Here is a 23,582-nt window from a genome sequence, read left to right on the forward strand (position 1 = left end):
AACTGTAAGAACTTCCATGCGCAGCTTCCACCATGTAAGAACACATATCACTGCAAAACCAAAACCTTTTTAAGTTAATATACAGTAAGTTTATAATTGAAGCTGAATATTAACTTGTGCCAAGCTAATATAAATGCTGAGGAATAAGAATTTTAAGGCAGTTTCCCCCCCTTTTCTATTTTGAAAATGTTATTTTAGGTTATAACAATGAATTCACACCTTTGGGTTACAACAGAATACGCAAAGATCATTTATATTAAAAAAAAACTAATTTCTTTAGAAAGCAACACGCAGGTTACAAAACAAAGTTTAAGACGGTTAATCGCAGCCTCGGTTGTATATTTCTTATTCTAAAACTTCTGTCATTCTCTCCTTTCTGCATCCTCATATTTTTTACACTAGCTATACTCTTGACTTTCTCTAAAGGATGTAAATAACTACATTATCCTTAAGAAAAGTCAAAAGTGAAGTAGCAAATGCAAACTTATAATACTCCACTACTTTACAGTAAGTGTCCAAACATATATTCAAGATAATTTATTTGCTATGAATTCTCATGAAAACTATGTTGACTACACATACAGCATATAGTAACGTTACATGACCTTTAAACAAACCTTTGGAAATTGCACAAAATTCACCTTCAAGAAAAGCATATGTTTATGTCTCCATCATTCAAATTCAGAAAAATAAGTTCTAATTACTTTTTGAGTACATCACATTAACGTCAAACGTTAATTAACAAGAACAGGAAGCAGGCGTATGTTTTCCAAGGCACAAAGGTTTAGGTCAGAAAACCTTTGCCCTTGCTGTGCCTTCCTCACCTATACCAAGACTTCATTCTTACAAGCTTTTCAAACTTAAGATTCTACAGATTTACCATATGATTTTTAGACATTAGCAGAATTTTTATACTCTCCAAAAACAATGCCAACATTCAATTAACTTCAGGTATATGTATGCTTACCATCTTTTGCCGATTTTGTAACAAGCACTCCACAGTCAATAACTCGCACATCTGCATAGGGCCTACTTGCAGTATCAGTTTTCAGATTTTCTATTTGCTCTATTACTTCAAAACCAGAAATAACCAGTCCAAAGACAACATGTACACTGCAGAAATAAAATATTTTGAAAGTACAAACATTTATATATTGCTGTAATTATTTTCCAGTGAATGTCAGATTTAAAAAGTCATTCTGAAATAGAAACATACAGCTCTTAAAAATGTATTAAAGTAATAAAAATCGTATTTTTGAAGTTTTACATTTCCAACAATGCCAAAATTTCATGCAACATGAAACAGAGGCCCACTCTGCCTCAATTTGAAATACTTGATGTTATTGTATTCTCTTTGACATAGGCAGTGTAAACGTCATAATTTCTAATCTATCCTTCTATTTCTGAAATTTTATGTAATAGAGAGAGTAAGAGTCTATATATAAACATGACAAAGTAGTGCAGTTTTCCTCAGAGAAGAAGCATTTATAGGTCTTTATAAACTCAGCGTACAAACTTGCACTGGCATTGCAGGGACAGTAATAATTAAGGAATCCCCAGTTTTGTTCTACAGTACCATACTGCTCTTCCCTCCTTCCACTTGCCCCATAACTTATACTTCCAGGAATAATAGATTTGGGGGATAAAAACATGCCACAAGTACTATCCAAATACATTAAACCTGACATTTTAACTCACTGATTTATGGACTGAGGGCAGCAACCAGCTTTAAAGAAATAACCATAGGATCTAAGACCTTCCAAGTTTTTGGCCAGATTTAGGAAGTAAGTTGTGACTTGAAAATTTTATAGAACCAGAACTTGTTTTCCATCTTGTTTTGTTGTATAATCTTTCACAGAAATAAGAATTTTCCTCCATTGTTGCCTACTTTTAATATAACGCATGAAGACTTGCAACCTTCAAATTTTAGCCATCATTGGAGAAACTATAAAGGATTCTTACCCATCGAGATGAGGAGCAGGTTTTGTTGTTCTGTTTGACAAACAGCAAGATGGTAAGATGGTAAAAAAAAATAATCAGGGATTCAGATGAAGTAAAAGAAGAGAATGGCACAGAAAAAAAAAAAAAGAAGAGGTGAAGGTAAGACAAAAAAATAGTGAAAAAATCCAGTTACATACATGGAATTAAAAAAACTTTACAGATCATAAACACAGGCTTTTTTAAACTTTTACACGGAATTTGTTTTTAGTTTAGCTAACTGCATAACTGAAAATTGTACCAAGTATCATTTTAAGCATGCAATAAACAATTTTCAAATAAGTGTCTTTATATACATATTCAAATATAACTCATGTTTTTAATCACAAAGAAGATACAATTTGGCAATACATATTGGGTAACTAATGGAATTTAAATGTTTCTGAAATTGTTAGGTTATTCCATTACAAGGACACTTTAAAGTCAGTTTATTTAAAAAAAAAAAGAAGAGAGTTATGTGACAGATTCTCTGCTTCACACCCCCCTCTCCACCCGACTTCTTTCTTACTCTCCATTTACTTGACTGGCCTCATGACTCTGAATACAAAGCAATACTTCTACGTGTAACCATCAAGACCTACAGCACTTCAGCTCGTAAGCTCCCAGGCTTCCCAAGCCCACAGCAGCACAATGCAAGCAGACATTACGTGTGCTACCCTGCAGTTTACTCAGTTGATAAATGCAGATTTCCTCCCTGTTTTTTGGCTTCCCACATTTAGCCATTTCTAGCCTGAAGGGGAAATGCAACTGCGTTACATTTTGTACGCTATCCTAATAGGCAGTTGGAGTTATGCCAAATTTCTGAGTTGACTTCCAATTAGAATATTCAAGGCTGTGTATATATAATTATACGTTAACATTCACCTTTTTGATGATAATGCTATGACCTAGCATCTCTCTATATCCTCTTTCAAAAAGGACAGAAAATTACTTCTACAAGTAAGCCTGCACTAAAGTTGCACAGGGAACCTTGCTATGCAGACAAATTCAGTAAAGAACATCAGAACATGCTTATATATTGGGGGAGAAAAAGACACCATAGAAGACAACATAATTTGCATTTGAAGTTATTTTGATATTTGAAAACATTCTTCATCTCTTCTCCCCAAGCAATATTTTGCCATTCTAGCCTTCTTCCAATAAACTCCCTTCTCTCAAAATGAGTAATCAATCACAGATGCTTTTTCTAAATTTATAGTAACACAGATGTGGTACAATGAAGTCAGTTTTTCACTGCTCTAATAAAATACTACTTGTTAAGCACATATCTTCACTCAAGCTCTGAACTATGAGGTCACAAAACACTGCAGTGCTGGAACACATGCCAAAAGATGGAACTGTGAACCAGGAGTGTTTACACTCTTCATTTTTTTTAAGCTCCAAATGTCAACCAGACATTCCACTTCTGTAATACTAAATAATACAGAAAACTTCTTTGGTTTAACACAGGGAAAGAAATGCTATCAAGACGATATTTAATTTCTCAGAGGTAAGGGGTGTTCTTTGCTCTTCCCTTGCTAATACAACATATTGCTACAAACAGAAAAATTCTTATAGCTTTCAAAGTTCTTTAAGCAAGAGTTAACTGCATTTAACAACCAGTGGCCTTAATTATAAAGCTGATTTAAAGCAGTGAAAAAATAGAAGTGGGTTTCCTCAGTGAAACCAATAATAAACAAGACTTGGTGTTCAGCATTAGCTAGAAACAGCACTAGGTTCAAACACCAGCATACGGATGCTGTAGTCATGTGCTCCTGCCATACAGCAGCAGCGCTCGAGGACCAATTGAGCAAATTACCTAAGCATGTCTTTCCTTTAGACTAGTCCTCAATAAGCAAAGAAAGGGAGAGTTGGAACATTAAAACCCATGTAGAGGTTTCTTCCATTATACTGGCAATTTGATAAAACGGATAGGATTTTCCTCATTTGCTTGTTCATAAAGTGAAAACAGAAGGGAAATCATTATCCAAAAAGAAAACTTTTCAGATGCATGACAGAGTTAGGAGACTTAACAGACTTCCTATGGGAAGCAGAAACCCAACTCCTCATGGTGCTTTTGAAATTTTTTTCATCTCAATGTTACAGTTGGAACATGACATTTATTCTGCAAATGTGCACTTTAAAAGACCACTTCAAAAGTCTTATGCTGTGTTCTGCCTTTTTTTGCTTTGGCTTCAAAACTTAATCAGGAGAAAACCTACTTACTGCCTTTGCACTACAGATCTAGAGTCATGATGAGTGCTTTCCCCCAAATAATATTTTAACAAAAGTTTTCTAATACAACACTTTTATAACTTAAAACATTCAAAATCTGCCTTACAATATATACTGTTATCCAAGTTATTTACTGAAGGACAAATACCTTTCCTCGCTCAAGTTTAAAGTAAATTGGTAGTTAAACTGCTGAAGAAAAAAGCATCTTTTTGATAAAAGTGTGTTATCACCCCACCCACCCCAAGAACCTCAGTCCTAACAAAGGATTCAATGCACATAACAATATGATCAGAAAAAACAAGATAAATAAAAACAGAAAGAAAAGGAAAGGACACAGCCTTAGAGGAATGAGACATTACCTTTGGAGCGCACGATGTAACACTGTTTCTGTAAATTTTACACAAAAATGGCAGAAATAAATTGTAATACATTTTCAGACAAAACTGAGTCTATGTTTATTAAATACAAGTTTAAAATTAATATTAATCAAGTTGTATGCAGAACAAGGATGCCTAAAAGAGGGCTCTAAATTTTCTTTAGAACACAAGGTACTTTGAAAACTACAGTAAGCTCTCCTTAAAAACAAAAAGAAACCTATGGACATAACCTGCTGGCATACACTATTACAAAGATAAACAGTTAGAAAAGAGAATCCTCCCGCTCCCCTCTAAGTCTCAGTCTGGCAAAAGCCTTAGAACACATACACAACTTTAAGCAGACGAATAACTGATTTCAGCGGGTTTATTCACATGCCTGCAGTTACATAGGTGTTCAAATGCGCTACTGAATCCAATCCTACATATATGCTTTGTAGGATGGCATACAGTTTAAATGTTTTGATTTACAAATGAAATGTGTTAATAAGTCTATAACTTCAGATGTTTCATACTTAGCTGACATGTTCCTTGTATTATGAAGTGTTTCTAGAACTAAGAAAAATAGGTGTTCTCTCCGATATGTGCATTGCTATTGTTCAGAATCATAGAACAATGAACACACTGTAGATGCAAAAAAGACAAAAAAAAATTATGCACCAGCTAATATCATACTTTTGGTCTGGTATAATTCTGCACAGCAGCAATGTTTTAGAAATGCATTATCAGTTTGAGCTTATCCATATTTTCCCCTTCCAAATAAACTACTATTTCTTAATTATGCCTCTGCATATTCGAGCTTTGAAATGATCTGTTTGTTACTCATTACACATAAGAGCAGCATCCTGTGAATGCTTTCACACGGGCTGTGCTTTTACATAAACTTTTGATCAAGCCACTGGGACCTGCCTGTGTGATAACTTCATACAGACCACTTCTGCTCAAACACAACACAACATCAGCTCCTTTCATTTGAATTTTTTAGAGTTCTGTATTACTGTCAACTGTTCAATTAGCTCAAAGGTATTTCATTCACAGTACACACCCCCCCCCCCCAACTGTTTATTAGAAAAATACCTGTTTGGGACACCAAAAAGACTTAGAAATTAACCACTTTTAATAAGCTGGTAACATTCAGAAATTGTAAAATCAAAACAAGAGAGTCCTCACTATTGTATCCTTCATTTATCAGATCAAAGTTGTTTGTTTGAATTTAGTAACTAGGCATGGCACCACATTAAAAACATTTTTAAAACAAAAAAGCTATTCAGTTTTGAGCAAGAAAGCAGAGGCTTGAGACACATTAAACCAACAATATCCTCAATATGGAAAAAAAATAAATCTAGCAGTAATAACAAAACAGCCTCAAGTTTTAAATAGCTTTTGAACACAGAGACAAGAACTCCAAGCATTTGAACCGATAAGGACCACAGCCTAGGACTCCTCTAAGTTGTAATAAGGACATATTCCTCAGTAAACTACATGGCTAAAAACCAAGGCAATAAATCAATTATTACACAAAACTTCCCAATGACAAAGAGGGTGGTTACTTTTTTTTTGCCTCCTACTGTTTTCTTTATGCTTCATTCTGCAAAGCCGCTTCTATTTCTCTAATAAGTGTAGCTTGACAGATTTTGGGTGACAATGGAAGCAAAGTTAAGCCCACACAAGCATTTGTAGGATTAGGAGTCTCATTAATTTTTTAGTACTTTATATACTTATTTTCACATGATTTGCACTTATTTTGTATTGCGACTTTCCTTACTAGCAGGTTGGGTATGGCCACATGCATGATGGGAGGTGCACTAAAGAGACAAGATACCATTATCAGATCCGCTCAACTGAGAAGCAGAATACATTACTCAAGAAGAACATCACCCAACAATACAGCCAGTGAGCTGGAACATCCAAGAACAGGCTGACTATTCCCCTCCCAACTCTAAATCAGGGACCTAAAGACATTAGCTGCATTTGTGCAATGCTCTAGATGCACTCCCCCAGTAACCAATAACAATGAACCTTTTCGGCAGCAGTTCAAAACAGATATTGGAGTATATAGGAAAAGGAAGAAGATCCTAGAGTGGTTTCTGTCAACCTCTACCCCATCCTAGGGATTCCATATATGAGTATCAACATGGAAACAGGACAATTAAAAAGATTAACACCCTCAGGTGGTGGTTAGAACACTACCGAAATAACTGATAGTTCTAAAAGAAATTAGTCCTAGAAAACAATCAAATTAAGTAGCAGTGCTACCTGAAAACACAAATAGCCAATTTATAACCTGTGCCTTACAACCATCTTCAACACAAGTCTGCAATAAAATGCTACAACAGATCCCTTTAGTAAAGAAAAGTGTAATTCCAGTATTTTTCACAAATCCAAACATTATACAAGGATGGTCTCTGTGTCTTTTCTGCTGGATTTCAACAAGATGCATTTCTTCAGACTAGAAAATGTTTCTTAGACATAAGTGTAAATAGACTTGGCCTATTTAAAGTACATGTGCACAAAACCCATAATTCTTCCTCAGCTAAACATTCTCCTTTCAATCCAACTGTTACTCCTATTGGAGTAACAAAAAAAAGGTGGGGAAAATCAGTCAACTAGCATTAAACAGCACTTCTGAAAAGATACATACACACATCTCTGACTCTTTATTCTACTTTTGCATCTTGTCAGTTTCTACCAGTGCTTTAATTTATGTTCAATCTTTTACTGGTCTCACTGGAGCTTCCTAACAATACTTACACTGTCTCTTCCATGCTCGGCTCTCTATTGTTGCTTATAAATGCTGCAAGCTCACTCATGCCAGAGAAATTCCTGATGAACCAAGGCAAGCTGATGATACTTTAGGATTGGTCAGATGCTTGTTTACATTAAATTTAGTCTGGAGCTTCTATTTCAAGTAAACCTGATCATTTTAGCTCAACTTTTAACAATTTTTAGGCATTGCATAGAGTCTAGTTGTGACCAGTTAGTGCAGTCTGCCAAAAAAATATTCACTGCTTGATTGCGCTCTGTAAAGACTGGTTGTTCCAAATGACACTTTTCTGTGGGGTAATTAGGGAAAGCACTTCTGATTGAATAAGCAAAACTGTTATAGTCAGGGTTTTTGCTGTTATCTTAGTCCTGCTTGGACAAATACTTATATAAAAGAAAGTAACTTATTTACATCTCTTATCTGTTACATTAGACATGTACAACAGAAATAGTTTTCTCATCTCTGAGGTTACCTATGAAAAAAATGCAAACTGTTCTAAAGAAGGTCAGCTGGAGATGAACTACTTCCCTTTCTAAAATTCTAATCAATAAAATTCAACACGTTCAAATCAATAAAAAAAAAATATTTAAAGGCTGCCACTGAAGACCGCCTTTCACACATTTTCAGGTTATATTTGAAGAACATTTTTTCCCCAATGATAAATGACTGAATAACTGAGCATTCTTTCGAGTATAAGAAACATATTTGAACTTCAGCTTAAAGTGTATCACTCAAGGATGCAAACATATTATTAAAGAAAAGCTGTATAGATGCACAGTACATTCCCTAAAGTAATCAAACAAATGTCATGCAAGACTAACTGCTTTAATATACTGCATTTTAAAGTTCAGTCAGAAACTGCCTAAATAAAATCCTTAGTAGTTGTTTCCTACTTTGAATCTTGAAATCCAAACTCTCCATGTTATGAAGCAGAAATGAAGTACCACCATTAAAAAAATCGGTACAAAAAGATTGTTGAACTATGGGTTTCACCACCCATCCTTGCCTATTTGTAAACCAAGTTACTAAACATGAACCTGACTTTGTAACTCACTGCATACCTACACACATGCTGTAACAAGCAGCCTCAGTGGCTTCTGTACAGATTCTGGAATTGTATGGTATTCATTCCGAGGATCAGCTGCAGTACCAGAAGCCAAAAGTGGGATTCAGCTTAAATGCTTAAACTTTAACAGAGTAAAAGCATCCTCAGGTGAGGTAGGCATCTCAGCTGCTGGTCAGATCCAAGGAGAACACTCAGCTGCCAACACATAGGCATCTTGAACTGTACCCTGTCTGGCTTCCAGCCGCTGTTTCAGGAGTGCAGGGTGTCTTACAGGGGCTACATCATATTTGCACTCCCTGTCTTGGAGTTCCCAATGGTGTCTCAAACACTAGATTTCTGCATGCGGTAAAATGAAAAAAGCCCTTGTCAAGAGGGTCACAGAAGTCAAGAGCATTACATGCTTGAAAGACCTGACAGCAGCCTACCTAAACCTCACTGGTTATACCAGGAGTTTACCTCTGGTCTTGGTTCACTTGCCTGACTCTAGGGCAAGCTGGTGCTGTTTAAGACATTACAGGATATCCATGAAATCTGCATGGGGCAGGCAGGTAAGACACAAGACCTTCAGAACATCTATATATACTTCTCCCCTGGCAGCTGAATTCCAGGTTGGACACCCCAGAACCCCGAGGTCAGCTTTAGACTCCTACAGGCAGCTAAAGTGAATCTAGCTTACATGGAGACAATTATGTTTAGCTATCTTACTCTGCCTGAGTTCCCACCAAACTAACACTTTCTCTTTAATGGTGATTTTACTAAAAAAAACCTCAGAATGTTTGAAGAAATCTGAACCTTTCAAAATACTTCTGCATTCGATGAAAGTGCTCATGAATACTGTTCATTTTATGTCCCATGTAAATTACAATTTAGCATCCAACACAACCTTAGGTTGTTTTAGTATGTGGGGAGAGAAAGTGTTTATGTCTGATCAATCTAATTGAACAAGTAAGCAGAGTCTACTAGGCATAAGGGAAAGAAGATGACTTCTGAATCAAATCCAAGAAAGAAAAGAAACTTTAGAGCCCTCAAATGATAGCTTCTTGACAGATGTGACATCCATTAATTTTTCATGTATGCTGTTCAGATAAGCTTAAAAATGGAAAATTATGACAAGCAAACCAAAAGATAGGTAACCAAGTAGTAAATAGTGAACCAATGTCTTGCAGAGATCTTATTAAGCCAGAGGTTGGTTGGTGGGTTTTTTTTTAAAATATAGATTGTTTTCCATATGAATGTATATAAATACCCATTCAGATTTACTGTAAGGAATCACATAATTTAAAATTTAGTTTGAAGGTAACAGAAAAGAAGCTTTTGAGATTATTTCCTCTCTACGGAAAGTCAAGACAGTGGTAACTGTGAAAGCCTTCCTCTTAGGTTCCTATTAATTTTCCATTTTTAGGGCATTCTTTAGGAAAAGACCTAAAAATGTCTCATATCTGAACTTCATATCATACTGAAGATCTTTTTCAGGCAAAGAAAAAAATATTCTTGAGGACAATTTACTCCTTTACTGAAGACAGTGAAGCGCCATTCATTCTTATCCCCCAAGAAAGATGGCAAAGAAAAAATAGTTTTTCCAGTTAAGTAACTACACTATAATTTACTTTGGAAAACACCAGTGTTATTTCACAAAGTTCTTCTCAGCACAAGCCCAAAGTTATAATCCCAATTTTTCCAAATACAAACTGATAAACATTAACAGAAGACAATTTTTGAAAGGGAGTTACCAGGAAGAATAAATCACATAAAATTAGCAAGTTTAACAATACTAATACTGAACCTAGAATGTACCTACTTTAACCAGACGACCCTGGCATACCAGACCTGAACATTTATTGATGGTAGAGTCATGCAATTTCTACAGTTATAACAGAATATGGCTACACACTAGATGACTAGGTTTATTTTTACGTTTTTTTAAGGTAATGAATGAAAAATCTGATTGTCAGCACATCATTTTACACAGTGTTGGTACCAAAGTAGTTGGTATATATGCACAAGTAAACAGAACTATGCAGCAGTATAGAAGAAAAGCATGTCAGGAACAAGCACTCCAAAATAAAAATGAAAACCCAAAACAATAAACAAAACCCCACTCATCCTCCCCATACTTCCCCCGAAACACCCAACTCCCTGCAAAACTAAATCATGGTATTTTAAAGATTTATATGAATCATTATATTTTAAAGAGCAAATGCAAAACCATACAACCAACCTCTAGATCTCATTCCCTTTTGCATACAATGCTCAACACTAATCTGCAGATAATCTGTTAAGATTTGGTTGTTGCACACACAAAGCCAAAGAATCTATTTTCTGGACACTAAAAACTTACTACATAAGTCATATTTTTAGGGTAAAAAGCAACTACCAAGGAACATCCATGTAGTACCAGCTTCTAATCCAAATGAATGTCACAAGCAATTTGTGATAACTAATGTTTCCTATTATAGCTTACATTGCAGGTGCTCACTTAAACCTATTTAAAATAAAGCGGGTAACATTGTTATAGATAATTTAGCAATACCATCTTTCTCATGAACAGCGCTTCTCTGTTTAAGAAAAGCTCAACTGTCATATTACATTTACTCACATGAAAAATTGGGAACCATTGGTATGTTTCCCTCGGTTTGCCATTGACAAAAGGAACGCTCTGTCATGTTTGAGAATAAAGTTTTCATCTGTTTGAAGAAAAAATATGTTTGTCAGATTTTCCCTGACAAGGAATGCAAATCTAATTTTCTTAGTAACTTATGGATGCTATAAGGAGAAATTCTGCTGCTGCTGAAGAAACACAAACAGGTTGGAAAACACCAAAATGAAGTTTAAAAAAGCCTCTCAAAAGCTACAGTAGAAGCAGTTATGAGACAGAAAGCATTCTTTCTTAAAAAGTTTCAGATACAGTGCAAACGTTGCTAATAAAACCCTTAAAATCATTATTAGTGTCTTAAAATTTAGATTCTCATAGACCTGGATTTAAATCCAGTATTTTTTGAATAAGAACAAGGTTGGTGGACTTACTGACACTCTAAAACAAGACTTTACATTCATGATACTGTTATTTACACAGCCTGCACCTCAGGTACACAGATCAAGAGAAAGAGGCATTTCCCTGGTATAGCACATTAAAAAGACAAGACACCTATCCATTCAAAACTGGAAGTCTCAAAATGTACAAGGGAAAAAAAAAAACACCTAGACACCTGAATGAGAAACAAAAAACCATACTCTTCGTGCAACCTAAGTATAAAATCAATTAAGACTAAGCTAAAAGTGCATTTGCTATTCCAGTGAATTAAAGAGGACTTCTGGTTATACAGCATAATATAAAACCAGATCTTCTGAAGTTCATTTTCAAAGCTAGAAATAGTAATTTGAATGTAGAAATCCTTTTTGGTTTATGTAATCAAACCACAATGCTATCTGTTCAGCACTCACCACCTTTAGAAACAAACCCTAGTAACTTCTTAGGAAATGGAACTATTCAAGAGTTTTGTTTGACTGAAGGCTGTAATACTCCAACAGCAAACTATGTCTCTGTTTAAAACAAACTTAATGATATGCACTTAACCTTGCAAAGCTACTTGCAAAACATACAGAACCTTGGGCTGTTACATAAATACATATACTGCCTTTATTAATGATGAATACCACAGTAAGTACCTGGATTCTTTGCAGTAAAGAATTGTATGTCTTTAAACAAATACTTTATAAACTCACCATTTTCCTTCCAACAACAGATTTTTAAAAAGAGGTAAGTGTACATTTATTTACAAATTCTTTGCAAATAAAATAACTTCTGTAGCATACAAACAGAGCCAAACATTTTTAGAAGCGAACACTAAGCATACAAACCTTCAATAGGGAAGGGGAGGAAAGGAACATTAACAAAAGAAGAAATAACTGTTTAGAGCTAGAAATTATGCCAGTATTCTTTCTCAGAATAAGTCATCAACCCTCAGAGAGGTTAGACACAGAACTCTTCATTTCTCCAAGCAACACAGATATCCATCTACAAACGGACGTATCAGTTGTCTATATATTTACTAGGGAGGGTACAAGGGAACAGAGTTTGAATGAATGTGTGTTACTGAGCTTTTGTCTCTTACCTTTTCATTTTGCAAAAGACCACATTCTCTATAAACAAAAGAATATGTTGACAGTTTTAGGCAGGAAGATAGGAGTTTATTCATGAATAAAGTTGCCTAACCTCCATGCTGAAAGTCATGTTTAATCAATAATGTTAGCCTTAATTGTCAGCTAAAGTTAAATATTACAAAAAAAATTATCTGAAAGTCATGCATATATAAAGAATTCTCATGCAACATTAGTTTCATGCAAAAGGTGATCTATAAGTAGACCTGTTTTCATTAAGTAGCTCAGGAATCAAGACTTATCTCAGAACTGCATAAAGAATTTGCAAAGACATATTTCCTCTTACCTTTAAAATAGCCACCATAAATAGATTCACCTCCTTTTCCGTTACCTATGCATTAAAAAGCATTAATTAAACCTTTTACTTTGTTTATGAAAAAAGCTGTATGTAACATTCCGCTAGTTTATAACAATAAACCAGGATACTCTGAGCAGTTACTAGTATCTGAGCATAAGCTCCTTAGTTAAGAAGTCACAACTGTGCATTATCCCATTGACACTGAAAATACTGAGAATAAAGATTGCCTTAGTGCTTCCGAACACTGTAAAGTCTGAAACAGGGCTCCAAAGACTAATTCTCACTGGTACTTGCTAAAGCAACAGCAGACAGCAAAAAAACTGCAAGCAAGAAAACCACCCCAACCCAACAACAAAACAAGGAAAACCCAGACAACAAGTAGATAAGACCAACAATCTCTCCTGGCTCAAAGCAGCTGAGCTATCACTAGCGTGGATGAGGTAAGAGAGTAGCTAGCAGTTTTAAAGACAGTTCTACTTGACTCTCGAAACAAGGTATCCCCTCACCATGTTTTTTATCAGGTACAAGGTTTTAGGACACAGAAGATGCACATTTTGGTAAGGGAGGGTATTTCAGAGGGGGGCAACGGACTAAAGCATTATGTTGTATATATACTGCAGGGAAGGAAGCAAAGAAACTCTTAGAAGATCTCCTTTTAGAGACTGATCCATTAAACAGTTCTAGCTCATTTACTACTTTATTATTTTTAAACTTATTCAAACAGTTATGTCCCTGTATCAATACAGCACTACTAGTATCGCCTCTACTGCAGACACAACAGTGAAAAGCAGCTAAGACTACAGGTTGGATTTGAATTGTTTTAATAAGATAGGTATTACCAACTCCAGCAAGGGGTTGGTTTTCTTCTTCTTAACACATTTTTCTAAACAAATATCACTTCAGTTGCAACATTTTAGAATTTCAAAAACTAACACAAAATGGGTGATCTATGCTGTACCTCACAGCAAATGAGGAATTCTTCTGACATTGTAATACTTCCACAGCATTTTCTAAAATTAAATTACAACCACCTAGGTTATAACATTTCTGTTCAATTTCAAACATTTCAATTTTAAAAGCATACTTTACCTTCGCTGAAGTCCCCACCCTGAATCATGAAGTTTTTAACGACACGATGGAATGTAGTGCCTTTGTAACACAGCTTCTTTCCAGTAGTTTTGCCAATTCCTTTTTCACCTGCAAGGTTAAACAAAAAAGCATCTACAGACTGTCACTGAACAAATTCCAAGGGTTTTACCTCCCTAGTGCTAATGGATATGAGAGCCATCAGAAGAGCACAACTATAAAAGATAACACAGTCCTACCTGTTGCCTTTCCACCGTCCATTAATAGCAGAAGGGACCCCCTTTACAAGGGGATTCTCAAGTGAAAATTAGGTTTCTTCTTAAAAAAAAATTCCTCCTCTCCCAAGGAGGAGTGTATTTATTAGCAATCCACTCAGGAGAATTTATAAGAAAACAAGAGTTCATAACAACTATGGGTTAACCATTTTCTGTGGTTGTATCTATGCTGCTATGTTAGCTGAAGCTTATAGCAGAGTCCTTTTCAAACCACTTACACATCTGGATATGCCAACTGAATCCCAGGACAGAAATCTGGGCTCAAAACAGGCTTCAACTCAGTTTCAATGCAATCCACTTGGAAAAGTGGGATTGGGATACTCCAAGCATGTGCCACATCTTCAACAATCCATGTGGTGTCAAGCTACCCCTTAATGCCAATCCGCCTGGCACCAACGCTCACCGTCTCAGTAGGAAACCTGCACAAAACAGACTCCCATTTCTGAAGAGACTGACAGAACAGGGGAACAAAATTGTTTATACAAGAACCATTCCAGGATGAACTGAAAGAGAATTGTAATGGGGGGGTTGGGGGGGAGGAGAAATCGCCCAAACCCTGAATTGGTACCAGGGCCATTCTTACCCAGCAGCAGAGGCTAAGCCAGGCCACGATACTTGTTAATCCCTTCTGAGCCTGAGATTTCCTAAGAGGCACTCAGCGGGGTCCCAGTGCAACTGCAGTTCAAGCCTACTGGTGATTTTTCAGAAAGACATCCCAGAACCTCAAGCTTCACTAACACTTCTTCCAACTTTTAGGAGAAAAACTGCACTGGGCATGTGGATGAGGGTACTATAACTGGCAGGGCAGAGGTCCTACACAGTAGCTTCATGAGGGGTTTATACTGGTCCAGCCAAGGGACATACAAGAGACACTGACTTCAGCTTCCAAGATGAGGGGAGCTGGCAGAACATGACGATTAAAGAGTAATAGGTATATTTCAGCTGTTGCACAGGGTATAATCTGATGTAAACCACATGTGCATAAGGTATTCTGCAGTGATACAGGTCAAACAACCCAACATTCAGTTTCATCCCACCACTGATTATGGAACAGGCATTTGACACTCAGTGAGAGGACATTTAACCAGTGTGTATTGTATCATGTAGTGCCCTTAGAAACGTATGTGTAATACGTACGTGTACTTGCTATCCACAGCCAACACTCCCCTTTTGCCATCTATTGTTCCTCCACCCAAAATTAACTGATGGCCAGCTCACCCCAAATTTGTCATTCCAAACAGCCCATCCCCACAAGGATGAGGGCAAAGAGCAGTCTGCAGCACAAAAACCAGTCATGACATTGCTGTTTATCATACTGCAGAAGCCTTCACTCTTGAAAATACAACTTGTTTTCCATTACCTAGACTCTCCATACCCATAACCCATGCCTCCTCCTACCCCATTTTTATTTTCCACAGAAGTTACCTGCTATGGTTTAACCCCAGCTGGTACCTAAAGTACTAGCAGCTGCTCACTCAATCCCCACCACCAGCTGGATGAGAAGAATCAGAGAAAAGGTAAAACTAATGGGTTGAAATAAGAACAATTTAATAATTGAGATAAAATATAACAACAACTGTAATGAAGAGAGAAATAGAAAGGAATAAAACCCAAGGGGAAAAACCACCAAGTGATGCACAATACACTTGCTCACCACCCATTGACCAATGGCCAGCCAGTCCCTCAGCAGCAATTGGTGGCTCCCAGCCAATTCCCCCCAGTTTATACATTGAACATAACATTCTATGGTATGGAATAACCCTTTGGCTAGTTCGGGTCAGCTGTCCTAGCTTTGCTCCTTCCCAGTTTCTTGTGTGCCCTGCTCACTGGCAGAGCACTGGAAACGTGAAAAGTCTTTAAGCACTACTTAGCAACAAGTAAAAATATCAGTGTGTTATCAATATTATTCTCATACTAAACCCAAAACACAGCACTGTACCAGCTACTGAGAAGAAAATTAACTCTACCCCAGCCAAACCCAGGACATTATGCAAAGCTATTCATTACACTTCATTTCCCCCCCAAACATGTACCCCTCTGCTACAGCAATGGAAACCCCATACCAATCAATACCAAGAAGTACCTGCCTACATTTTTGGTCATGTTTCAGCACATCCCTCAGGTTATGGATAATCCCCTTACAGAATGGGATTCTGCATTGTACTTGACCACATCATTGAGCTGATACGTTGAAGTGAGTGGTGAGCTTTAGACTATGGTCAGAAGTTGCAGTCCCTTTTTTTACTCTCCTTTATGGTATCGCCAAGACAGCATAGTACCTATCATAATAAATAGCCCCACCTGTAATGTTCCCTTCCTTTCATGCATAATATAACTGTGGGCAAAATCACATAGCTCCACTACTCATTCCCCCATAAGCCACAGAACTTCAGACAATGCACTGAAGCTGCTAGCCCAATGGCAGATGGCTAAGTGGCTGCACAAGCTGTACTATGTCATTCTGATTTGCAAAACCAGTCCTTGAACTCCCAGTCAGGCAAAAGACAGAGACCAGTTGTTTCACTGGTTAGAGCTGCAGGCCTTCCCTAAGCTCTGACATTTTTCTGCAACAGCCAGTACAAAGCCCATATGCTGGGCTTCTTTTTTGTTTATGGCCAAATACTAGCCTTATTCTTTTTGTCCTAAGTGTGCTTGAATTTTGTCTGAAAAAAAAAGGAAAAAAAGTCTTTGAGCCTCATGTATTTGCACTCTTCCTGCCTAAGCTGTCCTTTCCATATGCTGCAAATTACTTGGGAATGGGATGGTGGAGAACTGACATAGTGCTTGCCAGGGATAACCCATTTAGCTGAGGAAGGCACAAACACAAGGGCCGTTATCAGAGTGCCCTTTCCCTTTGGCTGGTAAGCTTTGCTCTCATGTTCGATTAAGACCCTGCGCTGCCAACCCCATCTGAGGTATTTTCACTTAGGTGCCCAATAGTGGTCTCAGAGATTATGAGAAAGGAATCTCCTGACAAAACAGCAAGGAGCAGATGGGCTTGTGCTTATTCAATAGGTGGACTGACTGAAGGACCTGCAAATGCCAGTTTGCAAGACCAGATGTTTTAGTTTAACTGCAAAGAGCCTCTTGCTGTCAAGGCAGACAGCGTACTTTCACAGTAGCCAGGTCTATTTCTGACAACAATGTCAGGCTGCAGGAAGGCAGCCAGAATCACCCTGTCCTCCTCCATCTGTTTCTGACAAAAACATCCTGGCTTGCCTCACAGAGCTTGCAGAGGGAGCAGCAGACATGACAGTGGTCACAGTGTTTCAAACACTGGACTCCGGTCTTTCTCTCAGGGTGTACCACCTTGCCTTGAGACAGGTGAAACCACTCTTCACAATGACACAACAGAAATGCACAGTCCAAAACTCCCAGCATCAGTCAGGACACATGGTACTCTGCAGCTGGGATGCCTTTATCAGCTACAATGCTGATGGTTACCCATACATATCTAAGGAAAAAGAACATGCCAGATTGGTCTAGCACACCAAATCCTGAATTTATGTAGTACAGAAGTATACAATACCTACAGTCTGCTGCTAAGATAATCCATTACCCAGACTATATAGTCCAGAATGGCATAGCATGCCCTGTCTACTACACAGCTATACATCTCTTAGATGAGCGCAAACCTCGCATACAGCTACGAGAAGGTGTCAGCACCAGAAAGTGATGCTGCATTGAGTAAATCTCCAGTGATTCAAAGATTCCTTGCAAAGACCAAAAGATGAAGACAAAAGATATACCTGATAGGAACTCACACTTCTATAATGACTCAGGTTCTACCAATGGATCTTGCTGTGAAAGGTGGCAGGAGTCAGAGGAGCCCAACCTCTGGAAGCAAATGAGTTATTCAGTCTCTGAAGATGGTATAGTAGCTCAGAACTCTAAATATTTAAAGCAACCCTTCACATCTCAGTTCTGGTTGCCAGAGATCAATGCCAGTATAGCTTCATCTCTCATCACAGAACTGCTGCTCTTCTGAAGACAGGCTTTGTAGGTCCTCTAACAATCTAGGCAAACACAGAAGCAGTAGCCCAACCAGAATCCTACATCGGTCCATGGGGACAGGGGGAAAGCACCTACCAGAGAACTGCTGGATCCTACTGTGAAGAGTGTGGATGACCCTAAGCCTGGCCTGCCACTCCTGGCCACAGTTGTCATCTGTGGTACCATGCAGGAGACTGCATCCTTGTGTAGATTATTCATTTAGATGCTGACGCAAGTTGAGGTTCTAACAGCACAAGGCAGGAGGGCAGAGAAAATTGCATGCATAATGCAGGTAAACTAGCAATAACAAGTGCACTGGAAGAACTTGTCAAGCAGAAGCAGAAAGGCAGAACAGTTGATAAGGAAAAAACCCCAACACCTCAGGTGTACTGAAAAGTAACACAGATGTGATTAGTGCAAATAAGAAAAGAATTAATGTTAGCCACGCAACTCTAGCCTCCAAGCGCAGCCACCTGGAGTCCAAGTTTGAGAACTACCAAGGCAGAAAAGAGACGGCTTCTGGCAGCAAAAGAAAGGAGCATAACTTAATTCTCTTAAACATTATATTCACCAAGAGAAACTACATCAGGTTCTTCTGTATGTTTTCTCTCCCCCCACAGAATTCAATTATCATGGGTTTATTAGCAAATTTTTAAAGATATCTGTCAAATCACTGTTCTATCCAATGAGTACACAGTAACAAACACAATTTGCAAGAAAAATGTTTCAGGTAGCTTTTAAGTTTGTGGGTCTGGCCTCAAAAACAGACCCCCTAAGTTTGTGCTTACTTTCAAATATCCTTCCAATTACAGACAGGTTCCAGCTGAAGACATCAATGAAACCTGTATAGCCAACTATAGAACAGAATTCAAACAGGGATGAAATACAAAGAAGTCAGACTTTTTTTTTTTTTAAGCTGTTCTTTTTTTCTGCTTGTTTGTTTCATTCCTCATCTCCAGCACCTTTTCCCTCCTTTGTCTCCACCTCACATTTTTCTAGCAAGGCTCCTGTAAGGTTTTCAGCAATCCTTCAGAGCTACAGAACATGAGGCTCAGACATGATGCTATTCAGTCTGCTACTGCATGTTATTTCTTATCTTTTATAATCTATTCCGATTAAGGTAAGCTTCAAACGAGTTCCCATTTTCCTGATAGTTGTATCATTCTTTCCTATTCTCAGTCTGCCCTTAGGAATCTCTTTAGTAAGCATAAGTGATAAATGAAATCAGAAAGTAGAATCAAAAGAGGGGGCATCAGAACACAGACCTCAAAAAAAACCCAACAAAAACCCCATACTGTACCTTTCACAAGTTTATAGTATTATAAAGCTCTTTAAATTTTCACAGAGATTATTCCAGAACACATCACATTCTGGGATTTGAGCTCTAACAAGATGCATTTTAAGAAGTTAATACATAAGGATATCAAATTTGTTTAACATAACCAGTTAGCTAAAAGCTGTTCACTAAAGCCAGATTTTTAAATGCTGTCTGGAAAGTCTTGCTGGAACGTTTTCATTACTTGGAAAAGAGTTACTTCATATACAAGGTAGAGGACTCACTGGTGCAGTTAATTCAAGGTATATTGCAAGCTGCTGAGCATTCAGGTATAAAATACCAGGAGATCACCAAGAGACACAGAATGCATTCTTTGCATAAATAACACCAATTTCTCTAATAACCTAATCAAGATTAATCTTCAACTTTTTCAGCTGAAAAATCCCTGAGGAACACTGCAGACCAAAAAACCCCACCAAACCCTTACTACACTTACTCTTCCAATCATCAGAAAACTTTTGTAAAAAGTTGTCCTGCTTAAAAACCAAGGGGTTAGAGGGTGCTACATTATAACCAGACATTCTTTTGATAATGCTGTCCCTTTCACTCCACAGATCTCCCCTCTCTCCCACTAAACAATCGCAGGATCTCTAAGGGACCATCTTATTCCCTTTTAGTCCCTCATTTAACTTAAATCTGAGAACTCTCATTTTTAAAGATGCTCCTGTCCTCTGATCCCTGTGTAGCACTTCTATGAACCTGAAATGCACTCAAAATTGCATTATATATAATTATCATTTTATATAAGATACAATTTATATATATTCAAAGTTGTATGTAGTGTCCCAAATTATACCTCACCCATACACTGTGCAGTGACATTAACACTTAATGTCTCTCCTGAAAAATCCTAAAGAATTGCTTGCCTTTATCACATTGGTGTAACTTAAGTGATCAATAATCCCAGCACAGTCTCAGCTTTGTCAAGTACTTCTACCTAAAGGAGCCCTATATTAGGGACAAAAAAAAATAAAAAAAATTGTTCCATACTTTCAGTTTTGCATTCTGTAATCATGTATTATCTCCACTACTCTAGCTCAGTCACAGTTATAGAATACTACACTATTTCCTGCTATGCATTATTCAAATGTTCTTGGGGCTTACAAGTCACAGCTCTGTTTTTACCAGGAAAAAAAAAATAAATGATCAGCACTATTATTATGCTGTGGTTTATACTTGCATCAACAAATAATAATTGTAAGAAACATTAAAAATCTTAAATATAATCATGCAACTTACCTGAGCACAAGCAAAGGAAGTTTTTGCAAGTCTTCGGACATATGTCTGAGAAGAGCTGAAACATAATTCGGCCAACTACAACATAAAAAAAAAAAAACCCAAACATTTTATAACTCTTTATAATGATATAAGAAAAACTGCATATAAGTAAATCAGCATGTTTTGAAAATATTATTTTCTGAGAAAAAAAAATTTACTGTATCAAGCAGAATAAGAAAACATTTCACATATGCATATATTAAAACAAGTGTCAGGAAAGAACAATACCATATTTGTAAAGAAATGCACATCAAGTAGTACAATTACATCTAATTCATGAAAAAGCCTAATGATTCCATTTTGATTTGAACCTGGAAGGCCAAACTGATTTACTAAAACAGTTTACAATGTCAATTCATTTCTGTCTTGGGAAAAAAAAAAAAAAAAAAGAAAAAAGATTTGCCACAAATACAGGCCCTCAAAGAACTGGAGTAATTCACTGCCCCCTACAAGTACTATTGATGCAAGAACTATTTCCTTTAAAGAAATATGTAAATATCTATAATGAAAAACAAGAGGTCAAGAGAATTTAAAACTCTTTCTTTAAAAGAAAATAAAAAAATTAAGAAGGATGTTAATCAACCCCTAGGAACAGTTAACAAGACATGGCCTTGGCAGAAGGAATAGTATGACACCATAAATATGTCGAGCTAGGAAAAAACAAGATAAGCTCAAGGAGAACCAAATGGTTAATAAGGCCAAACAGAAATCTACTTGAACTGTGTGTGAACTATCCTAATTAGCATGTTAAAAGATCCACCCTCGGGTAGAGAAAGCCCCTTCCAAACAAAGCCCCCTCCCCACAGAACATGCGCAGTGAAAAGAGAGAGCACTGTACCTTTAAATGGAGCCGAGGCTCACAAGAACCAAAGCGCATAGGAATCACTAAACGTGATTGTAAAAGAATTGATGATAACGGTTGCTCAAAATATATAAAATGTTTTACCACGTGTTTGTTAACTGGTGCGCTAGCTGTGTGCAACTACCGCCTAGCATCCATCTCGGCTCTGTGTGCGGGTGGGCTCCTGACACCGGGCCAGGAACCCAGGTTTGGGACAACACTGCTTATACAAATACGTTAGCAATTATATTTCCACAGTTTTCCCTGTGATCATTACCTAAAAAGTCCAGCTGACTTAGCTCCATACTGTATTAAGGATTAGAGATGCACTGGCACTCTTGGCCTAAAATCCTTTAATTTTAAAAAAATAATAATTAAAAAATAGATGAACCAAATAGGGGAGATGAAAGGCAGGCAGGACAATACCAGCAATTTCAGGATAATGTTCCACTTGCCAGATACTATGAACCAAATACTACTTGAACTGAGTCAATTCTTCAGTTCTCACTCTCAGTGCAGCAACCCCCACGCTGTTGGTGGCAGTCACGCTATGTACCTTCCAAAACTATTAAAATACTGCTGAAGAGTCCTTTAATATAAAGACAAAATAGTTTACAACTGATCCCCATTTTCTTTTATATTTTCCAAGATACTGGGATGTATAACATTAAAGAAAAAAACCCACCAACAACCCCCCCCCAAAAAAACCCCAAAAAACAACACACAAGAAATCTTTAAGAAATATATAATTAGCAAAGAAAAACTTGTTATCTCTATAGGTTGTGAAATAATCCATAAAAGCCATACTGTTGGCCAGCATTACAAGGAGACCAACAATCTGTCAACGAGCACTACCCTCTAGTGGTGTACACTGGGAAGACTTCAAAATTAATTTAAACAAGTAACTACTCCAGGAATTACTTCTCTTTTCCTTTCCTTAAAGAAGGAAAAAAATAGAAACTGAAGTTCAAATGTATTTTATTCGATACTTTGTCACTAAGAAAAGTTCTGAGTGGCTCCTGAGAAGCTGCATTCAATTTTAAGGCTTGGTCCAAACATATACAATTGACAACAAGGTGAATTATTTGTTCAAAAAGGGGAGAAATAAAACAACAGAGAGACCATCTGTATTTTGTACTCTTAGATAAAAAAGCAGGATGCCTTCGGCTGTTGATATGTCTGCTTTTCATTAACTGCAGGAAGAATGTTCTCAGCATTCATCATTACAGCAGAAAAATCTAAAGAAAATGGGGAGGGACAGTCTCTAAAGAATGAAGGAATAGTGAATATTCAAAGACCCTGCATTAAACAGTGGCAGGTGTAACTACCACTATGAAAACATAGCTACTTGCAAGCAAAGAAACCATTACAAGCTATGTGGGTTGAAGACTATTACAGAGAACCCAAGAGAGAGACAGATTAGTAAAAGAGTCAGCAATTTTCATTATAAGCACAGTAATTCTGGAAAGAAGTCCCATTCTTCCACTTGCAAAAGCGCTGAACTGAACTACGGGCTTTAGAAAGCCACCTGCAGATAGCCTCTTGCATTTGCTATGTGCACTAACACACAGCATCTTTCAGAGAAAAAGTTGTCACTAAACCCATTCTACTAAGAGTAGAGAAATACAGACCAGCTGGTGATTTACACCAAGGTGACAGCTGCCAAATAACTAGTAGTTACTGCCTATGGGCTCCAGGAGGGACTTTTGCTGTCACGCATAAATTGGAGAAGCCTCCTGGTTGGAAGTCCCTGTCCTACATCTAAACCCCACAGTTTTTAGCACCACTTCTGTTTTCTGGTGGAAGAAAGTCATCTGAAGTTCTTGAAGATGTCAAGGCAGAACATGGAAAAAGACCTTAATAACTGAGGTATGATGATTTCAACAGTATCTTTCACTAGT

The 23,582-nt window shown here is 37.3% G+C and overlaps 1 protein-coding gene across 8 annotated transcripts in view; it reads right to left on the minus strand.

Annotated features, from left to right (window-relative positions):
• Positions 1–23,582, minus strand: part of NKTR (natural killer cell triggering receptor) — a 45,371-nt gene that overhangs the window by 15,083 nt on the left and 6,706 nt on the right. For 6 of the 8 annotated variants that reach the window (XM_037383494.1, XM_037383493.1, XM_037383490.1 and 3 more), the window contains 6 exons: positions 20,802–20,876; positions 13,962–14,069; positions 12,861–12,905; positions 11,013–11,100; positions 1,963–1,992; positions 968–1,113 (listed from right to left, as the gene is read on the minus strand). In XM_037383494.1, the coding sequence (XP_037239391.1) occupies positions 968–1,113; positions 1,963–1,992; positions 11,013–11,100; positions 12,861–12,905; positions 13,962–14,069; positions 20,802–20,876 (492 nt within the window). Of the gene's footprint in view, positions 1–967; positions 1,114–1,962; positions 1,993–4,571; positions 4,607–11,012; positions 11,101–12,528; positions 12,557–12,860; positions 12,906–13,961; positions 14,070–20,801; positions 20,877–23,582 lie in introns of those variants that run through there. The other 2 variants (XM_037383495.1, XM_037383496.1) reach the window with 2 other exon arrangements.

The sequence above is a fragment of the Falco rusticolus genome, chromosome 4, assembly GCF_015220075.1.
Source record: "Falco rusticolus isolate bFalRus1 chromosome 4, bFalRus1.pri, whole genome shotgun sequence".
NCBI classification, from domain to species: domain Eukaryota; kingdom Metazoa; phylum Chordata; class Aves; order Falconiformes; family Falconidae; genus Falco; species Falco rusticolus.